The sequence below is a fragment of the Poecilia reticulata genome, linkage group LG18 (assembly GCF_000633615.1).
Source record: "Poecilia reticulata strain Guanapo linkage group LG18, Guppy_female_1.0+MT, whole genome shotgun sequence".
Lineage (NCBI taxonomy): Eukaryota > Metazoa > Chordata > Actinopteri > Cyprinodontiformes > Poeciliidae > Poecilia > Poecilia reticulata.
Window position 1 is genome coordinate 20,575,028 of NC_024348.1, and position 21,598 is coordinate 20,596,625.

Sequence of the window (21,598 nt, forward strand, 5' to 3'; positions counted from 1 at the left end):
GAGATCTGCACAAAAAGACAAAACAAAAGCTTTTAAATGCGAGTAAGAGAATGATTCCTTCACTTTAATCACTGAATATATATAAATCAACCTTTATTAAAGTTTCACAAATCAAACATGGTTATAAATAGGGGTGTAGTGATACAATAATTTCACGATACGATATACGATATTCTGGTCACGATACAATATGTATCACAATATTTGTTGAGCGATACAATTCACTACGATTCAGTGCATTTTTACGATTTTCTGAAAGATTTTAGAAGGACAGAGTGACTTTAGTGACATTTTGTGTTCCATAGACTTGAATTTAGTTTACTGAAAACTGATTAAAAACACCAACTACACAATACTCAGGTATTGTGTAGTTGACAGATCTGACAGAGTCCAATCAGACTCTGTCAGCTGGACAGTGCAGTCTGTCCAGCTGCAGACTTTTGTCCAGTCTGCAGCTGGACAAAATGAATCAAAGATGCAGTGAGAGAATTAGTTTCTGTCATTTAATTCATGTGGATTTGACATAAAATTCAAAAATTTAAACGGTAATCCAGGAGCAGAGTGGGGTGATTATCACCTCTGTAGAATCTCAATATGCAAATGATTGATTGCACTTATGTTTCTTCTTTTAGACACTGACTGCGTTTTGGAGTAAAAATGCAGCCACATTGCAGTCTTTTGGACTATAAGGAAACAGGCTTTTCTACCTTGGTTCCCGGAGTTAGCCGTGGCTGTAAGCTGCTTTCTTCTAACTGCTAAAGTAGTGGCTCCGCCTCACCCCGTAGTGATCGACTCCCTGCTGCTACGCAGCGCCGCTATTCCCCTGCTTGGATCTCTGAGTTGCTGCCTCTCAGAATGCCAGGATCTCATCGTTCTCTCAGTCTCTGATACTCTTTGTCTGTTTCTAATAAGAATGATCGATCAGCCATTGTTACCATGGAAATCCTCACTGCGCCGCGGATTCCGGCTGGGTTTTTTTCCTGCTCAAAACACAGCGCCGCTGCACGCCCGCTTCGGATGTTATCAACCCATGTTCATTCTTCAGGTCCTTTATATACAGAGCAGAAACCCCTAAGCTAAAAACTAATTATGAAGTGAATGCTACCAGTCGAAATTTGCATTAATTTTGCGATGTCACCGCTTTTGCAGCTGCTCCGTTCGCGCCGCTACTCCGTTCCGCTTCTCTTTCACGGTTACTTGCGCAACTTTACTTCGTTTCTCAGCAACAAAATACAGCCCATCGTTATTTATTGAAGATTTTACATTTCCAAAAACACAGGAATCTAATGTTAAGTTTCGTACATTTGGACGCTCATTCCCTCTCACATAATGTGCACTTTAAGCTCAAGTTGAAAGTGAGACTGAGGGAGGCGGAGTCTTGCTGCTACGTCGTAACAAACTAAACGTTAAAAAGAGCTATAAGGCTATGGACCCCTATGGTTTAACGGATCGATACTCGCAGATGAAAAATCGATACTTTGGCAGAAACCAAACCTTCGTGACAGAAGTTAAAGCCAATTCCTGTTTGGTGGCATAGATAGGAGTAATTAAGACTAATTAAAGGCAGCTTTCCAAAAATACACTGGGAAAACCCCTGGGTTTCTCATTAAAAAGGAACATAAAGCTTTTCAACTTTAATAAATAAATAATAAAATATCTGTTTTTCCAACCTCAAAACAATATTTCTATCATCTGTTAGTGTAAAATATGTATGTTCAGGGTTGAATWATCTATACAACATAAGTTTGAAGACAGGCCTCATTTGAGGAAATGTCAAAATAAAAATATTGAATTTTAAGACCTGAAGGTTTCATAAACTATTTTATATAATCAGTCATTAAWTTAAAAGCTAAAAGGATTCTAAGGTAATAATACAGAATTTTATAAAATGAAACTTTATTTAATAAACAATATATTTAGTTATATATTTAAAGAATTAATACAAAATATAAATTATAATCTGACCTAAACAAAAGCTAAACATAAACAAATAGATTACACACAAACCTAATTAAAACTAAGTAACTTATAGTTTACTATAATTTAGATATTATAATTCAGGTCAAAGTTCATCATTTTATTTAATGTTTACAATTTGAGCGGATTCTTTAAAAAGCTTTCCGAACATACCTATTATTTATATGTCTAAAAACTCTTTAACCTGACTAATCAGAAAAACGTGAAGGTGTTTCGTACCTATCCGGTGTAAAATTATCTTCGGTATCCTGGTAAAATCCAGCGGTCTGCGCTGATCCTCCATCTCTTCCTCGATCTTGACGTTGATTTCCTTAAACTCTTTCAATGTTTCTCCAGCAGGAGTTTCCTGCTCGTTCATAAACTCTCTCTGAGGCTGAACTGAAGACATTTTTACTGAAAACACGGAAATATTTACCGAAAACGACAAACCTGTTTCCAAACTACCTTYCAAGAGGAGCTAATGCTACCTCGTGTGCGCCGTAGGTTTCGGTGTTTCACTTTGGTTGTACTGAAGAAACTGTAAACGATGTTTAGTTCCGCATTGAATTTTGCGCTTTGAGCCTCCTCTCAAGATTCAATTATATTAAATATTTTTTACAACATTAATAAAAGGTTAATATATTTCAGTGAGTGAAACACAGTATTAAAATAATTACACAAACACAGAGATGTTTCCAAGCCTTTTATTTCTGTTGTGAGGATTTTCTGCAGCTAATTCAAGAACAGCATTAATGTTTAGAATATTACTTCATTCTTAAAAAAAAAAAAAAAATGTTTAAGAAATGTGAGCTTGTAGTCAGTTATCAAAAGGTATTTAATCTTACAGAAGGACCATATTGGTATGTATAACGACATTTTTGAGTATGATTGTTTTAGTTTGTAAAACAGTTTACAAACATTACAAGGTTGTAGTTTTGAAGGTTGTGATTCTGTTTTAAAGTGTAACAGCAAATGAATAAATTTTAGAGAAACACAGTGAAATGTTGTTTTGACTTGAAAAGATTGATAATAACTGTCTTCTGAATAAAGGTTCATGTTTCCATTGAAACAAGTGAAAACATGAAAGGTCACTGAAGAGCCGAGATGCAAGAAGACAGAAAACTTTAATTAAAGCAACAAAGACAATAAAATATATTTGCTTGTATCATCATACCTGAGGAAAGAGATATTAACGACTCATTTAAAAATATACGAAGAAAATATGTTAGAAATAAAAATAACAGAGAAAACACTGTGACGTCTCCCAAAGGAACAAAAAGTGTTTAACTGAAGCTCCTCCCTGCTAAGAAACAAAAGTCACTTTGCAGCTGTATGAAATATGAATATACTGTTATGAACCTGGTTTCCTGCTGCAAACCTTAAACATCTATTTCACAATATGTGTCATACTAACCTGGTTCTGGTCTGTGCTTCATTTTATACAAATGTGCCATGACAGGCATGAAAGGGATTGGATCACGTGATTCTGAACATTTGGATGGTTGAGAAAATATCTTTGGTTATGTAGAGCTGGTAGAAACAGATTTTCACAACAGTATTTCAACAATGACTGCTGTGTTTCACAGCAGTACTCGAGATGTGTTGTAGTACTCGAGATCAGTCTTGGTCTCGAGACCATTTTTTGATGGTCTCGGTTTCGCGCGCTGAGAACTCGGCATTTTACTTCAAGTCCAGTCAAGACCGCAACTGTGAAAATATCACTAAACGTACAGCATACGGTCCAGTTTATTTGTTAACATCTTTGTTTTCAGTGGATGCAAAACGCACCGATTAAAATCCAATCAATAACATGTTTGTTAACCCCCCCCCCTTCCACCCAACACCTTTCACTCGCGCGCGGCGCTCCAAGACATGCGCAGTAGCTTCCTCTCAGCAGCAGAAGATGTCTGTCTAATGGTCAGTAATAGAAAAGCGCTGCATAAATCATAGGAAATCCGATGGCCACAGCTAACTCAGCAGCGCTTCGCTTTCACAGACGGTGGGGACTACGTCTAACTTTTGTCGTCACTTAGAAAAGTAGCTCAAAGAAGGTAAGCTCCGTTGACGTGATGTTAGCAAAGCTAGCTGTACAGAGACACGTAAGCATTTGTGATGAAAAAAAAGTCACTCACTGCCTGAATTATTGTGCGGAGCTGTTGACTGGCTTGTCGCAAATATGGAACAACACTGTGACCAAAAGTCTGCAATATAGTGACGTGATATTCAGGAACAGTCCGATTCTTCTGAACGGCTCTTTACTTATTAGACAGGACTGCAGTGTCACTGAGAGCCATTGTTCTATCAGATTACCATACGCTGTCAGAATAGCATACATTTTGCTAAATATTATTTTGAGAGGCACAAGAAAGCCTCCTGTTAAAAAGACTAAAAAAGTAAAAAACTAAAATAAAATAAAACTCAATAAGGGTTATAGGAGCATCAAGGGTAAAAGGGGCAGGGGCTGAAGCCCCCGCCAGACTCCCTCTGCACCTGCCTGTATATAAATGTTTGTCTTTCTAAGTAAAACATCTGAAAATACAATTTAAACAATGCCATCATTACCTACTAGAAAGTGGGGGCTGAAAACTCTGGCAATGTTAGTTTCTGCACCTCCCGGTTTTAGATGTAGATTGTTGATCCACTTTTATTTTCTGAGTTTTTTGTAAATCAACTCCCTTGTGATAAACCACCTTCAAAGCACAAAGATAAGTTTTTGTCTCTATTAGAACAGTTGGAACTGTAAAAAAATTTTGTGTTAAAATTTTTATTATTACTTTAGCTCATTATTCAGTCTAATGTTAATCAGTAGTGACGTGCTGTGCTAAAACTTTTTGATTGCCGTGTTGAACATCTGTGTTCCTGAGAACTGACTGTTCCCGTCCCCTTTGGAAGAAATCGCCCTCAAGGGAAAGAGCTTGGTGATCTGTGTGTTACAGCTTGCCATTTGTTTTGGTTGTTCATCTTTTCTCACTTTTGTTTTCCCAAATAAAAGTTCTGCTCTAGCAAAGAGAGGGCAGAACGCTCTGTGAACGACTCGGAGGAGCAGTTTGATGAGTCTTCTCCTTTTGCAAAAGTTTGGCCATAAAATTCATGTACGTTGTCTGTGGTTCTTTTATGTTTGTTCACAAAAAATATCTATCAGGAACAGGACAGAATTTAGGCATTTTCATTCTGGATCAACAGAACTAAATGTGCTGCATTTACTTCCTGACCCTCATCTGCATTTCATGGCATCGGTGCTACGTCATCTGAAATCCAGCAATTTATGGAAAAAAAAATACACTGCTTTAAAATGTAAAATAGTTTATATCAAGTCATACATGGAATCGTCAAAAATGTAAAAGCTAAACTCAATATTCTACATGACAGAACTGCAAAAACACTGAAATCCACAGAAATTAAACCTGCCTGAATACAGTCTTTAACTTGAGTATCTAATGGGATACTGATGGGGATCTTGAGTACAAATGTGACTGAGAAGTAAAACAAAAAACTGATTTAACCCTCGTGCGATCTTAACATTCTGTTTACTCCCTTTGTCCTACGGGTCAAAAATGACCCCCATAACAAAAGCACCAAAAATAAGGCACATTAATAGAATTTTAAATCCAAAATCTATTTTGCATGATGAAACAATGTTATCAATTCAACACAATTTAATTAATTTGTTAACATTTATTTTTGTTAAACAATACAATCAACAATACTACTCACCTTTTTCTTTTTTACCACAAGACAAGTGTTGCAGCGGTTTTCTTTTGAACAGTAAAAGTTTATTATTGTAATTATATGAATGTGAAGTAATTACTTCTGAATTAATTATACTGGAAGGGAACAATAACTCAACAATTTGTAACTTTGTCAACAGTTCACTCTTTAATATTTCTTAAATTAACGCAGATATGGATGATGTAAAAGAATGATCATTGTGCCCTCCTGTGTTGTATGCAGGTGCGAAATTTCTGAACATAAACAACATGCATGGTGTCTAAATTTACACATTGTAAGTCAGTGCCTCACCAGCTATGAAGCTCACTGCATGTCAGTGTCTCGCACCCATATGAATCTTTATGTACATGGTTTTTCATCCTGAAACTTTTTCCACAGGTCCCACATGAGAAAGGCTTCTCACCCGTATGAATCTTCATGTGATCATCTTTGCTCGGCTTAAGCGCAGGTGGTTGCCACAGGAACGGGTGTGCTTAAACAACAAAAACAGAGAGAGAGAAGAGGGGGGGGGGAATAAAGAGGGTAGGAGTGGTTTTGAGTTGATCGTCTTTTCGGATTGTTTTACCTTTGTTTACCTTTGTGGCTCATTACACCTGCTGTAGTTTCTGAACGTTCAATAAATGACAAACTTGGACTAACGACCTCGTTAAGAAGATTGAGTGGAGAAGATTGAGAATCGAAAAAGATTCATGTTTTTATAGAAGTCAAAAAATGAAATGTCACTGAAGAGGTAACTTTTACTAAGGCCACTAAAGTATTTTGTTCATATTATACTACATATATATGTATACATATATATATATATGCAATATCTGAGGAAGGAGTTGTTATTGTACACATTTAAAAACGTAGTACATTAGAAATGCCAAATAACAGAGGTAAACACTGTGATGCCTCCCAAAGGAACAAAGTGTTTAGCTGAAACTCCTCCCTGCTAAGAAACAAGTCATTTTGAAGCTTTATAAAATATCAATATACTGTTACGAACCTGGTTTCCAGTTGCAGAACCTAAATGTCTCGACAACTATTGTTTCGCCTCAGGCAGCTGTTGTAGAAATTAGTTACTCAGCCATTTTTATAAATGTAAACAAGAGGAAACAAATTTGAGTACTGTGCTTTTATGAACACCTGTTTTGTGAGGACGTTGTGCCGAGCTGTACCGCTGAAAATTCAACTGTCAAAGTCAGTATTGAGATGCTTTCAGACAAAATAAGTCGAACGAAATAAATTACACAAACATGTCAAAATTCACACAGAAACATAAAGATAGGACTCTAAATATCAATCCATCAATCAATACGTTTATTCACTCAACCAAACAAACTTCATCACCAATGTACACAAGAATGTCTTGGAACAATTAATCTGCATGAGTGAAAAAGAGCAGGAAGAAGAAAAACCTTGTAAAAATCTGCCCCTTTCTCAATAAATACAAAATGAATGCTTTTCCTTTCATACATAAAACCAAAAATTACGATGAGAATATTTCATCAGACTAAAAAAAAAAAGTTACTCAAAAAATGTGGGTTTTAGTAAGTTATCAAACGTACTTTGAATCTTACAACAGAACCATGCTGGAACGTATATATTGTAATGTTTTGGGTATTATCGTTTTAGTTTGCAAAACAACTTAATGTTTTTATATCAGGTTGTAGCTTTTTAGGTTGAGATTCAGTGGTAAAGTTAAGCAGTGAATTATTATACATATGAGAGGAACAGAGATTTGATGTTTTGACTTGGTAATAATTGATTGTGAAAGGCCCATGCTGCCTGACAATGAAGTGACAACATGAAAGGTCACTGAAGAGACGAGTAGTATTAATCTCACTTCTTTTTTAAGTGAGATAAATAGCTCACGTAAAATAAAAAGAGTTTCGTGGAAAGAAAAAACTTCTTGATACTTGAGTTTCACAAGTTTTTATATTGTTCCAATATGAACCGTTAAACTTTATTTTTTGAATGAAACTTTTTCCACAAATCACACGGGATAGGCTCCTCACTTCTGAATAATCATGTGACAAGATAAACTAAATTTGCTATGGAAATTTTTTCCACATGTCACAAAAAAGGCTTTCAACCTGTGTGAGTTTTAATGTACTAAGTTATTTGCCTTTTCTAGAAAAAAACAAATCACAGCTCCTTCTTCGTGCTTCTCACCTGTGTGAATTCTCATATGCATTTAAAGAACATTTTTGAGTGAAACTCTTTCCATAGGTCCCACATAAGAAAGGCTTCTCATTTGTGTGAATTTTCATATGAAGTTTTAAATAGCCATTTTGAGTAAAAATTTGTTCACACATCCCACAAGGGGTTCTCACCTGTGTGAATCCTCATGTTTAAGTAAATTTGTTTTCCACATTAAACTATTTCCACAGTTCACACATGAGAAAGGTTTCTCACCTGAGTGAATTCTCATGATCCATCCTATTTTTACCTCTGCGAGTTTTACGTTTCTCCTGTTTGGTTTTCTGACATCTCTCATTTTGTTTCTGTTCTTCATCTCTCTCTTTTCCCACAGATCTCAGACAAGAAAGCTTCTCACCTGTGTGAATCTTCATGTGACTCAGTAACTCATATTTGCTTCGAAACCCTTTACTACAGGTCACACATGGGAAAGGCTTCTCACCTGTGTGAATCATCATGTGATGAGTTAATTTATGTTTTGCTCTGTAACTCTTTCCACAGGTCCCACAAGAGAAAGGCTTCTCGCCTGTGTGAATCATCATGTGAGAAATTAAATTATCTTTGGTTCCGAAGCGTTTTCCACAGCTCACGCAATAAAATGGTTTTTCACCAGTGTGAGTCCGTATGTGGCGATTTAAAATCTCTTTGGTTCTGAAGCTTTTTACACAGGTCACACAAGAAAAAAGCTTTTCACCAGTGTGAATCCTTATATGGCGATTCAAAATCTGTTTGGTTCCAAAGCTTTTTGCACAGGTCACACATGAGAATGGCTTTTTACCTGTATGACTTTTCATGTGACGATTAAAATCCGATTTATATGCATAGTTCTTTCCACAAGTCACACAAGAAAAGGGTCTCTCTCCCGTGTGAATTTTTATATGATCAATTAAATCATTTTTTACCGTGTAACTCTTTGCACAGGTCCCACATGAGAAAGGCTTCTCACCCGTGTGAATCCTCATGTGAGAACGAAAATTACTTTTCCCCATGAAACCCTTTCCACAAGTTGCACAAGAGAATGGTTTCTCACCTGTGTGAATTCTCATGTGATAAGTTAAACTGTGTCTTACTCTGTAACTCTTTCCACAGGTTGCACAAGAGAAAGGCCTCTCACCTGTGTGAATTCTCATGTGATGATTTAAACTCAATCGTAGTCTGTAACTCTTTCCACATGTTCTACATGAGAAAGGCTTCTCACCCGTATGAATCCTCAAGTGATCAATTAATTGTGTATTCCGCATGAAACTCTTTCCACAGTTCACACATGAGAAAAGTTTCTGACCTGTGTGATCAATCATTTTTTGCCATTTTTGTATGGAACTATCAGTTTTATTTTTCTCCTGTTTAGTTTTAGTTTTCTCACATTTCTCATATTGTTTCTGATTTTCATCTCTCTTTTTTCCTGGGTCTTCAGATTTGCTTCCTTCCTGATCCTGGTTCTCATCCTCAGCAGAACCATGAGAGATGAGTTGGTTCCTCTGTGGTTCTGATTCATTGTGGATTCTTTGCACATTAGGAGGATTCACCAAAATGTCATCAGTCTCCTGTTTCACCACAAGCTGCTCTTCATCCTGACTGATGCAGAGTGGCTTCTCTTCCTCTTTGAACTCGTCATGTTCTGGTTCTTCTTTATRTGAAYTGGACTTCYYKTCYTGGTWGCTGAATTCATTCAGAACCTCCTCCTCTTTACACACCCAGCACTGTGGGAGATCTGCACAAAAAGACAAAACAAAAACTTTTAAACGTGTCTAAGACCAGGGTTGGCAACCTGCGGCTCTTTAGCGCTGCCCTCGTGGATCTCTGCAGCTTTTTCGAAAGTGTTTGAAAATGGAAAAAGAGGCTTGTGGGAAATATATTTTTTGTTTTAATATGGTTTCTGTAGGAGGACAAACAAGAGACAATCCTTTTTAATGTTTTCCAATGCTATAAAAATGTGTAGAATAAATATTAAATTTCAACATTTCTGTCAACGAAGATTTGCATCATAGCCTGCGACATGTTCCTTTCACTTGGGCGGGGCGCGAGGCAGGTGGCTGTTGTAGACAAACCAACGGGTGTGTGGTGGGCCATGGATAGCAAAGAGAACCGAATCATTTCCATTTATTGTCAATACAGAAGGATTACCTGAATGTTTGCTACATAACGAGAAGATGTCAACCTAAGGTGAGAAAAGTGTGGTGCAGCGCTGGATGGTGAATGAATCTCTGTATCTGTTCGATTTGTATGGCTTGTAACATTTGATCATTTTTCGGCATTAAAGCTTGTTTTTATATATAACCAAATTTCATTATTTCTCAAGGTAATAACACTGGGGGTTCTGGTCAAGTCCTGAAACTGGTTAATGAACCTTAGTGGTGCGCAGAGACAAAATGAATGAACTAAAACAGTGTGAAAGCTCTTTAGGTTCAGCACTCCTTAACCTGTCTCCAACTCTCACTAACATATCTCCAACTTTACTCAACCTGTATTATCAGTATCCACCTTATTCCTACGCCCCATGATGCTTTGCGTGAATTATGGGCGCGACTTCCGCTGCAAGCCGGTGTTGCGTCAATCCGCGTTTCCCCATCAGATACGGTTCCCCCTGCGTCTTCTTGCCGCTCCGCCCCGCCCACGCGGCACAATAGGCGCGTGTTCGTGATGAGCACTGAGAAAGCACGCGCGTAGGGAACTACGGACACCGTGAAAGCTCAAACAACATGTTTCGGCAAAGTTGTCACTTTCTTCATGTTTTAGCGGGACACTAATAATAATAGCAATAATAACAACAACAATAATAACAATAACAACAACAATAATAATAGTAATAATAATAATAAATAATAGTGATTATAAATACATATATGTCACATATATAATTATAAATGTATATGTTATATACACATATATATATATTTATGAAATAAAAACAGGGCAATGTATTTTAATGCTCGATATTACCCGTCAGATACGTTCCCCCACTGTAAAACAAGGGGAATGGAATCTGATGGGTAATATCGAGCATTAAAATACATATATATATATACATTTATAATAATTATAATATATGTGACATATATGTATTTATCATTACTATTATTTTTATTATTATTGTTATTAGTATTATTACTATTTGTTTCCCGCAAAAACGTGAAGAAAGTGACAACTTTGCCGAAACATGTTGTTTGAGCTTTCACGGTGTCCGTAGTTCCCTACGCACGTGCTTTATCAGTGCTCGTTACGAGCACGCGCGTATTTTGCCGCGTGGGCGGGGCGGAGCGGCAAGAAGACGCAGGGGGAACCGTATCTGATGGGGAAACGCGGATTGACGTAACACCGGACCTGCCATTTGTTTACATGTTACCCTAACCGGTTTTCGTCAGAGCTTTTAGGCTATAAAATATGTGGGAACACCAGCTCTCAAAGCTTAAATGTGACATTATTGTTTTACCACAACCTATAGCTATTGCTGGGAGGGATGGCAACTTGAAGAAATTGTCTAATTCTTTCAGGTCGCACTAGTATATGTTGCTACTTCACTGACTCAGCTGCTTCGGATCCAGATGCAGGTTTTCTTCCGTTGGCTTTTTGTCCACACTATTAAATGAGCACACGTAAAGCATTTTGGGTTCTCTGTTCAAGTTTAGAATTGTTAGCCAAATTTTTTTTTGTTTACTTATCTGTCGGTAGGCGATGAAAACTATCACTTTTGTTTTGGGAACAGTTCAAAGCACACTGGCTGTAGCCACAAACTAAACTTGGTCTGATGATTAGAGTACAGCCACGAACAGCACAACAGTTACCCGAGCTCCACAAGGGCATCTTACGACACTTTCCAGTGGAAAGTTGGTCTCTATAACAGGTTAATGTGTGATTCGGTTCGGTTCTAATGCAGTGGGGAGATTCTCCGTATTACGGTCTGGAGCGCAGCAGCTGCGGTTATTTCTCGGCTGATTTGCAGCAACGGAGAACCTCGAGGTTCTGGTTCTGATGGATTAAATAAATCCAGATATTTTATTTTTGTCTTATAAATAAAATTTCCTGGCCCAATCATAATGACAAATACTCAGATAATAAAATTTATTATTTTTTCAAATTCAAACGAAAAATAAAATTCACATCACACCAAGCTAATAGTGTGTAGTTCTGGTGTTTCATACTGTCGGCACAACTCGGATCTATGACAGATCTCAGATCTTGCTCAGCTTTTCTCTTTATTACTGTCAGTTCTTCAGAGAAACGAGCTGCTAGCAGCGCTGCTAATTCACTGTCATTCCATAACAAAACGTAACGATTGTGTTCCTGTCGCTCCCCCTCACAATTACAATCCTCTGTCCTGAGCAGCTCTCTGATAGAAGACGGCGTTTCCCTAAACAAATTTTTATTAAATATTGTATTATAACCGAAAAGAGAGATGTAATTTCTATTATAAATATAGATTAGCAAAAACCCTACAAATTAAAATGAAATAATACTACTTCCGCTAGCCGCCGGAAGTAACACCCAAATCGCTTCCCCAGTTAACCCCCTGGAATAAGGTCAATAACGTGAAGGTGTTTCGTACCTATCCGGTGTAAGATTAGCTTCGGTATAAGGCTGAAACTCAGCAGTCTGCGCTGATTGTCCATCTCTTCCTCGATCTTGACGTCGATTTCTTTCAAATCTGTCAATGTTTCTTCAGCAGGAGTTTCCTGTTCGTCAATAAACTCTCTCTGAGGCTGAACTGAAGACATTTTTACTGAACACACGCAAATATTTACCGAAAACGCCAAACCTGTTTTCAAACTACCTTCTAAGAGGAACTAATGCTACATCGTGTGCTCTGCTTTCCGCGTGTTTCACTTTGGCTGTACTGAAGAAACTGTAAACAATTTTTTGTTCCGCCTTGAATTTTCCGCTTTGAGTCTCCTCTGAACAAACATAAACATAAACATAGTATATAGAATAATTACACACAAATGGTGTTTTTATACTTTTTACATCTATTAATTATGAGGAAAAACGGCATTTATGAGGAGAATATTTCATTAGACTAACAAATAAAGAAACTACTCAAGAAATATGCTGTCAGTTATCAAAGGTGCATGGAATCTTACAAATGAACCATGCTGGAATATATATTGTAATTGTTTGAGTATGATCTTTTTATTTTGTAAAACAATCTAATGTTTTATATCAAGTTGTAGTTGTTTAGAATGAGATTCAGTTGTAAAATTAAACAGTGAATTATTTTATATTTTAGAGGAACAGAGATTTGTTGTTTTTACTCGGTAATAATTGATTGTATTGTGATAAAAGGCCCATCCTGCCTTACAATGAAGTGACAACATAAAAGGTCACTGAAGAGGCGTGTAGTGTGAACAGAAGAGGAAATCACTGTAATTAAAGCATTAAAAACAATAAAAGTATTTTTGGTTAAATCATAATACATACCTGCAATACCTGAGCATGGAGATGTTATTAATTATTCAGTGTAGTCTTTTCCTTTCACTCATTTAAAAACTTAGAAAGAAAATATATTAACAGAAATACAAAATAACAAGGGAAACACTGATGCCTCCCAAAGGAACAAAAAGAGTTTAACTGAAGCTCCTCACTGCTAAGAAACAAAAGTCATTTTGCAGCTGTATAAAATATCAGTATACTGTCATGAATCTGGTTTCCTGCTGAAAACCTTAAACATCTTTAACATCTATTTCACAACATGTGTCACACTAATCTGGTTCTGTCCAGTTTCTCTGTTTTCCAGACTCAATATGTCGGGAACCTTTCAGGCGATCAGAACTTGTTGACTGGAACAAACAGTTGGAGGGTTTATAGAAACTGGTGATGAGTTTCTGTTGAATGATTCGCCTCCAGCAGCAACAACCACATCATGTCTCCCCCTGCAGGCCTGACAGAGAAGCACCTTCATGCTGCCACCTGCTGACAAGAGCCTGATACTACAACTACATTGTTTCTGCTGTTGTAGAAATCACTGACTCAGCCATTTTTACAAATGTAAGAAATAAGAATCTATTTTGAGTTCATTAATTTTGGTGGTAAAACCGACAAAATCCTGTCTTTAATGTGTTTGAACTCTTGAAGATGTTTTTCCTTCAGTGGTTCTCGGTCCAGCTCTACTACAACAGATGTTTCAAGAGTAAAACTATGTTAATACAATTATGTAGTAGTTAGTGAGATATAATATGTCTTCATATGTGGATAATGGGTCAGTTTTAAAAGAAAAATTAGAAAGTTACCATTCTGCAACAAATTATGATGATCTTGTTTACTTCTACAGAAAGACCAGCATGACATAAACTGCAACAAAACAGTCAAGTTTTGTTTTAAGGAAAACGTTGTGGTCCACATTACCAAAGACTTTCCAGCAAAGACATTTTTATTACAAATATTGAAAAAAAAAATTCTGGTTTGTTTTTGTGTCACATTACAGTGTTGGAGATCGTCTGCAGTGTTATCTCTGGATACAGTAACTGAAAGGTGCATGAAACGTCCATAAAGATGCAGTTTATGACAATGCAGAATTAATAGCTAATGAAAATATTACAATTGACATTAGAATAATAAATCAGACTAATTAATAAACAATATTTTAAATTTTATAAAATTTAATGAATGTGACCTTTATTAGAATATGTCTTTAATTCTGATACTGACAAAAGAAAAAAATATCAATTTGTGTAAAATAACTCATGTTTTACTGTTATTCCAATGATCTTTAGATGCTTTACTTAAATCTGACATTTAAAAATATGGCAACAGTTAATGATGACAATCGCTGAATAATCCATCAATATTTATTCAAATCAACATTTATTAAAAAGCACATTCTGTTCAAAATACTGTTTAGTTTAACAAACATTTTCCATAATATACTTTGATTCTCAGCAAATTATAACAATGACAAAAATTTGGGAAAATAAAAACCTCTGTGGTTAGCACTGAATCAAATATGACCAGATCAATTTTATTTTTGAGATTTTTTTCAAACAAACATCATAGAGTTGCATTTATGGAAAAACAAGACCATTTCACTGATTTCATGTGTAAAGTATTTAACATGGAAACATCACAAATGTGAAAGCTAAACTCAATTATTCTACATGGTACAGAACTCCATAAAAACTGAAAGGCACAGAAATGAATCCTGCTGAATGTGTGGCCCTCTTTAACTTCAGTATCTAACGGGATACTGATGGTGTCTGAAGACAAATATGACTGAGAATTAAAACAAAAAACTGTAATAAAGAAAACAAGCTGTTAGGCAAAAGTAGACCTCAGGTTTATCTTGGTCACACACTGAAAGACAAAGTGAATCACTGGCAGTCTGCAACAATCTGTTGACCTTAAAAGTTTCTTGCCGTTTCCGTCATCTGACCAGATTTTACATTGGATCAGATGCAAAAAAATGGATCTGAGGTGTTTTGTTCCTAAAGCTTCTTGTCTGAGTGAGTCCTCACATGACGAGCTAAACTGCTTCTAGTATTGTAACTCTTTCCACAGGTCCCACATAAGAAAGGCTTCTCACCTGTGTGAATCCTCATGTGATCAAGTAATTTTGATTTCCTCCAGAAATGTTTTCCACAAGTCCCACAAGAGAAAGGCTTCTCCCCTGTGTGAATTCTCATGTGCTGAGTTAAGGTCTTTCTTTCACTGTAACTCTTTCCACAAGTCCCACAAGAAAAAGGCTTCTCACCTGTGTGAATTTTCATGTGCTGAGTTAAAGTCCCTCTTTCACTGTAACTCTTTCCACAGGTTCCGCAGGAGAAAGGCTTCTCACCTGTATGAACTTTCATATGAACATTTAGATTGTCTTTTCGAGAGAAACTCTTTCCACAGGTGCCACAAGAGAAAGGCTTCTCACCAGTGTGAATTCTCATGTGCTGAGTTAAAGTCTTTCTTTCACTGCAACTCTTTCCACATGTCCCACAAGAGAAAGGCTTCTCACATGTGTGAATTCTCATGTGATGAGTTAAAGTCCCTTTTTGACTGTAACTCTTCCCACAGGTCCCACAAGAGAAAGGCTTCTCACCTGTATGAACTTTCATATGATCATTTAGATGGTCTTTTCGAGAGAAACTTTTTCCACAGGTTCCACAGGAGAAAGGCCTCTCCCCTGTGTGAATTCTCATATGATAAATTAAATAACCCTTTTTTCTGTAACTTTTTCCACAGTTTGAACATGTGAAAGGTTTTACTCCGGTGTGAGTTATCATGTGACATGTCAAGTATTTGTTTCGAAAAAAGGTTTTATCACAAATTTTACAAGAATATAATTTTTGCCCTGGGTGAGCTTTCGTGTGCTTCTTTTGTTTTTCAGAGTCAGTTCTGTCTTTCTGCTGTTTGGTTTTCTCATAATTCTTTTGCTTCTGTTTTTTCTTTCTCTTTTTTCCTGGGTCTTCAGAATTCCTTCCTTCCTTATCCTGGTTCTCAGCTTCTGGAGAGCCATGAGAGATGAGTTGGTTCCTCTGTGGTTCTGTTTCATTGAGAACCTCCTCCTCTTTATACATACAACATTGTGGGAGATCTGGATAAAAAGACAAAACAAAAGCTTTTAAATGTCAATCAAACAAGGAATCCTTCACTTTAACCTCAATGCATCAAAACAGGATTTTCTTGGGTTATTATAAAATTACAATCTTACAAGAATGAACATTAACTCAACCAATGAAGTTCTTCTGATCAGACTGGAACTAGATGCGAGTCAAAATATGATATTATGGACCTCCAGGTGAGCAAACAAGATGGCGATAGTTTAACCTGGTGGCTTCCTGACAAATATTACAAAACATTTTCTTCCTCCATGTAGCTAAAGGATATATAACACATTAAAGAGTGACTTAAAATGCCTAAAGCAAAACTGTAGTTTAATTTTTAATCTCAACCACTGATATTGTCAGACATTGCTCCACTCACACACACTCGACACAAACTTTCAAAAACACAACTAAATCTCAACCTTTACTTTCTTGCGATTTGCAGCAGAATTGGTAACAGTGGGTGATTGTTGTTAACCGCGCACATGCAGAAAATGGCAAAATGATCCTATTGAAAATATTTGACATGAATATTGGACAACTTGGAAGATTAAATATGAAAGGTAAAAATAAACAATGACAAATTGTTTTAATCATTTATTTAGTACAAAATTTATGAAATATGTTACATTATTAAAATGCAAACTTACCAAATTAAGATAATTAATAAATTATTATTTAATTATCTGCAGTATCACCGTGAAATAATCTTTTGATCCTTTATCCATGACTTGTAACTTTGCTTATTGAAGTTGTTAGTATGTAGATCAGTAAAGACAAGCAGTGGTTACTGTGTTCTAGTGAAATAAAAAAAAGACATCTGATCTCAGTCTCAGAGTTTCCCCCAGTGTATTATAAGCCTGGCAGCCCACCATGCTTTACTAGACCCCCACCAGGCTAAGTGTTGCTTGATTTTATTTTTAGAAAAATTAACAAATGGGGAAAAAAAAAAATTCTTAATTTTTTTTCTTTTATCTTAAGGCCAGATTGTAAGCATCTCCAGTGTTCTGAGAGTTTCACTTGTGGAGCAAATTTATTTCTAAAAAATTTATAGGTTTACAGTTTATGCATTTAAAGTTGGGAGCGGACCAATCACACAGCTGGCGCCTCTGCGTGTTGACTCCTGAGCTGCTGCCCTACGACACTGACCAATCACAGACGTTGCATAAAAAAACAACTGCGGAGGGTTTACTGCTTTCCTGCAGATGCATTGACAAAATGACAGCGAGTAATAACCACGACGCAGCTAGAGACATAACATGCAACATGTACATATGCAACGAACGCATGCAACATAGACATATGCATCACCTACATATGCAACATCTACATATCCATTAAGCATTAGACTAGAGATGTGCCGATCAGGTTTTTTCCTGCCGATACCGATCACCCCTGAGGGCCTATCACCGATACCGATCACATAATTATTTTATTTTTTTTATCATAAACACTACCGGTTACATTATGTGGAAAAAGGAACCATGAATTCACCTTAATTTAGACAAAAACTTGTTTTTAATAACTTTTTCCAATAAAAAAATAGGCATTGTGCAAATTGTACTGCTATCGGTAACACTATCTTTAACAGATTGATAACATATGGAGGCTCTGAAGAGGCTAAATAATGCAAAGAGCCAAAATAAAACCTCTCAACATTGCCAAAAAAATTCAAGTATAAAACTTAACATTCAAAGGCAAATACAGGATCCATTACAATAAACAATCCAGAGTTACTGAATGAAAACTTCCTGATAGCATGGCGGCTAGCTGATTACTGCTAATTCTGATTGGCTATTTCTGACTGAGCAGAGTAATTATGCAGAACAGGGAGGAGATCGATTATTTTTTCAGAGATTATCTGTCTCATGTTAGGACAGCGAAAGTTTTAATACGTATGTAAAATGTATTTTGTTAAGTTAGATGCTGCAGCTTTAAACAGAGGTTTGGTGTGAGAGTCACTACCAGGTGGAGCAGAAGCGGCGTTCCGTCTGTGAAATATTACTACCTGTAGTGTAGCAGCGGTTCAACAGCGAGATCAGAACCAGCGTCTTACATTGCAGCTCAAAGACTTAAATAATTTTGCGGGTTATTTGTTTAGCTTTCTGACCGTCATGCTAATCCGGGTGAGTGTTTGTAGCTGTGCGTTGCTTTACCTGCTATGTGATCCTCCATGTCTTTTTTACTGCAGTGAGCCTCGATGTAGCCAAACTCTGTCAAGTACGCCATTGTTTTTATGTCGTATTAGCTTTGTTGTGTTGATGCATTTTGACGAGCTTCAAATTTCCGCCACAACACGCAAACTTCCCCATTCACTCAGTGCGTTATAGTTCCACATCGCTTAAGATTTGTTGCTGCGCGTTTGCGCAGTGTGACGGAAAAAGGAGACCAGCTGCACAGGCAGGCTGCGAAATGAGATGCACGTGATCGGTTTGTGAGATCGGCAACAAGAGACCGTGATCAGCGATCACCGATCATACACTTTTTCACGGAAATCGGCCAATTATGATTGGTGACCGATCGATCGGCACACCTCTAACTAAGACCATAGACATCAACCAAAGTTCACATAGCAACGACGTAGACCAACAACATATACAGTGGTCCCTCATTTATTGCAGGAGTTCGGTTCTGAAAAAGTCCTGCAATAAACGAATTCGGCAAAGTGGTGACTGTTTAATGTTAAGACCCCATAAGCCCGCTTCACACTCTTCATAAATATTTCCAAAACTGTCATTAACATTTTCCACATTGTCACATAGTTTACACTCAAAAACCTACATAATTTTAACAACATGATGAAATTTTGAATGATTACTCACCCGGTAAAATATATTACAGCTGCTCTAATGGCGCTGCATCCCCACCCTCATCAGTAACGTTGCTTTCCGCAGGCCTGGGTGTTGGTTTTCGAGTGAGGAACATGGTTATTGGGAGTTGCTGTTGCTCCTTTTTTTTCTGGGCGAGGATGTTCTTATACACCGACATGCCACTTTCGATGATATTAGAGAACTTTAAAGAGCGGTACATCACGGGGTCCCACTTTTGTGCAACTCGCTGAAGTTCATTAGCCATCTTGACCATGGTTGCCAGGCGATCAAGTGTTAGTCCGACCTCCTCCTTTTCTTCAACTCTTGTGTCGTCTTCCTCCTCTTCTTCACTTGTGGGTTTTGTCATTTCTGTCAGGTCTTCATCTGTTAACAGTTGTGAGGGGGCTTCAATCAAGGAATTTATGTAATCAGGAGTCATATCAGTGAAGCCATCTCCTTCGAGCTGCTTTGCCAGCTGCACGGCTCTATCTACCGCAGAGTGATGGAGATCAAAAGGAGAGCATCCTTTATTGTGGACCACTTCTGGCCACAGTTTTTTCCAGCAGGCATTCAAATTTTCACTCTTCATCTCCTGAATGGCCCTCTCAATATTTAGGAGACATGATGCAATGGTGTATTCACGCCTGTAAGCCTTAAGTGAGAAGTCTTGGACCGAGTCCACAGCTTCAACCAGATGTTGCAGCGCATTCCGGGTGTAGAGAGCTTTGAAAGCGCAGATGATCCCTTGATCCATAGGCTGAATCAGTGATGTGGTGTTTGGAGGCAGATATTCTATTTGCACGCCATCGTACGACAAATCAGCATCATGGCCTCCTGCCTTGTCCATGAGCAGAAGCACTTTAAAGTCAAGGTCTTTCTGTCTCAGATAACACTTCACCTCCGGGATAAAACAGCGCTGGAACCAGTCCGAGGTGAGCACTTTTGTCATCCAGGCCTTGGCAGGCCTGTGCATCCAGTACACAGGCAACGTATTTTTGTTTTTGTGTTTTAGGGCTCTTGGGTTTTTTGACTTATAAATGAGCCCTGGTTTTATCATAAATCCTGCGGCATTTCCACACATTATCACGGTCACATGGTCTTTTTGGGCCTTAAACCCAGGGGCTTTAGCTTCGTCCTTCATTATGAAGGTGCGAGAAGGGATTCCCTTCCAAAACAGTCCAGTTTCATTCATATTAAAAACCTGTTCAGGTTTGTAACCCCCTTCCTCGATGATGGCTTTAAATTTTTTGTTCACAAACTCCTCAGCTCCATCTGTATCGGCAGAGGCAGCTTCTCCATGCATAGAGACACTCTTAAGTCCAAAGCGCTTCTGAAATTTGTCAAACCAGCCCTTGCTGGCATTAAATGGGGTTGGTCCTGTGGGAGAAGCGCTGGATGGTCCCGGCTCTGCATCATCGTCCTCCTCATTGTCTGGAACGTCATTGTTTTCAGCAAAAGTTTCATAAAGTTTTTTTGCCTTTGTGCGGATGGTGTTCGTATCCAGTGTGATGTTCTTTTTCCTGCAGTCGTTGATCCACAAGGCTAATACAGACTCCATCCTCACAATGGTCTTATTGCGGACGGTTACCACCCTCTTCGCATTCTGGTTAAAGCTTACTGCTGCTGTTGTCCTTATATTTTTTTCCTCCTTCTTTATGGACCGAACGGAAGACTCATTTATCTCGAAGTGCCGCCCTACAGCTGCATAGCTTTTCCCTTCCTTTAGCATGTCCAGGAGTTCAACCTTTTGAGCGATGGTTAGCATCTTCCTCTTGCGCTTGGGTGCAGCGGCAGGTGCCAAAGGCCCTGGATGTTTAGTCAACATGAGGCTTGAAATAAATCCATCTTTTGAACGAAAAAAAAACCAAAAACGCCAACATACTTCACCGTGTAGTAACACTACCGTATTAAAGCAAAAGCGATCAGGAATGATATGAAAACTACGGTTTAAGATCAAAGGCTACAACGTAGACCGACTCTTTCTAAGCCAATCAAGACATAGAACAAACCGCTTTGATATCTATTGACCCAATCAAAATACGAAACAAAATGGTCTGATTCATAAAGTAGAATTTTGTCGCAGAATTTAAAAAATCCAATGCTGCATATAAATTTTTTAAATAAAACAAAAAATCTGCTAAACAGTCAGACCGCAGAAGGTGAACAGCGATATGGCGAGGGACTACTGTACACATATGATTTAAGCTTATTTTTGACACAAATGGAACCCCATAATTTCGTACCTTTCCGGAGTAAGATGATCTTCGGTATTGGGCTGAAATCCTGCAGTCTGAGCTGATCGTCCATCTCTTCCTCGGACTTAACGTTGATTTCTGTCTGATCGTCCATCTCTTCCTCGGACTTAACATTGATTTCTGTCTGATTGTTAATCTCTTCCTC

At 37.6% G+C, this 21,598-nt stretch overlaps 2 protein-coding genes across 9 annotated transcripts in view; both read right to left on the reverse strand.

Annotated features, from left to right (window-relative positions):
* The window catches only part of LOC103480810 (gastrula zinc finger protein XlCGF8.2DB-like), a 78,826-nt gene that overhangs the window by 35,698 nt on the left and 21,530 nt on the right, over positions 1–21,598 (reverse strand). Inside the window, exons 2-3 of one of the 7 annotated variants that reach the window (XM_017310375.1) lie at positions 21,442–21,589; positions 19,211–21,043 (exon numbers count right to left, since the gene is read on the reverse strand). In XM_017310375.1, coding sequence (XP_017165864.1) covers positions 19,224–21,043; positions 21,442–21,589 — 1,968 coding nt within the window. In that variant the 3' untranslated portion in view covers positions 19,211–19,223. Of the gene's footprint in view, positions 1–14,600; positions 16,379–19,210; positions 21,044–21,441; positions 21,590–21,598 lie in introns of those variants that run through there. The other 6 variants (XM_008435991.2, XM_017310376.1, XM_017310380.1 and 3 more) reach the window with 6 other exon arrangements.
* On the reverse strand, positions 6,965–12,689 carry LOC103480887 (gastrula zinc finger protein XlCGF57.1-like). 2 transcript variants are annotated; one of them, XM_008436090.2, is made up of 3 exons: positions 12,413–12,689; positions 8,312–9,580; positions 6,965–8,227 (listed from the first exon to the last, which is right to left on the reverse strand). In XM_008436090.2, the coding sequence occupies exons 1-3, from the start codon at positions 12,579–12,581 to the stop codon at positions 8,082–8,084; spliced, it is 1,584 nt and encodes a 527-aa protein (XP_008434312.1). In that variant the 5' UTR covers positions 12,582–12,689; the 3' UTR covers positions 6,965–8,081. The 2 variants fall into 2 exon arrangements, with proteins under 2 accessions (XP_008434312.1, XP_017165872.1); XM_017310383.1 differs by having other exon boundaries at positions 6,965–9,580.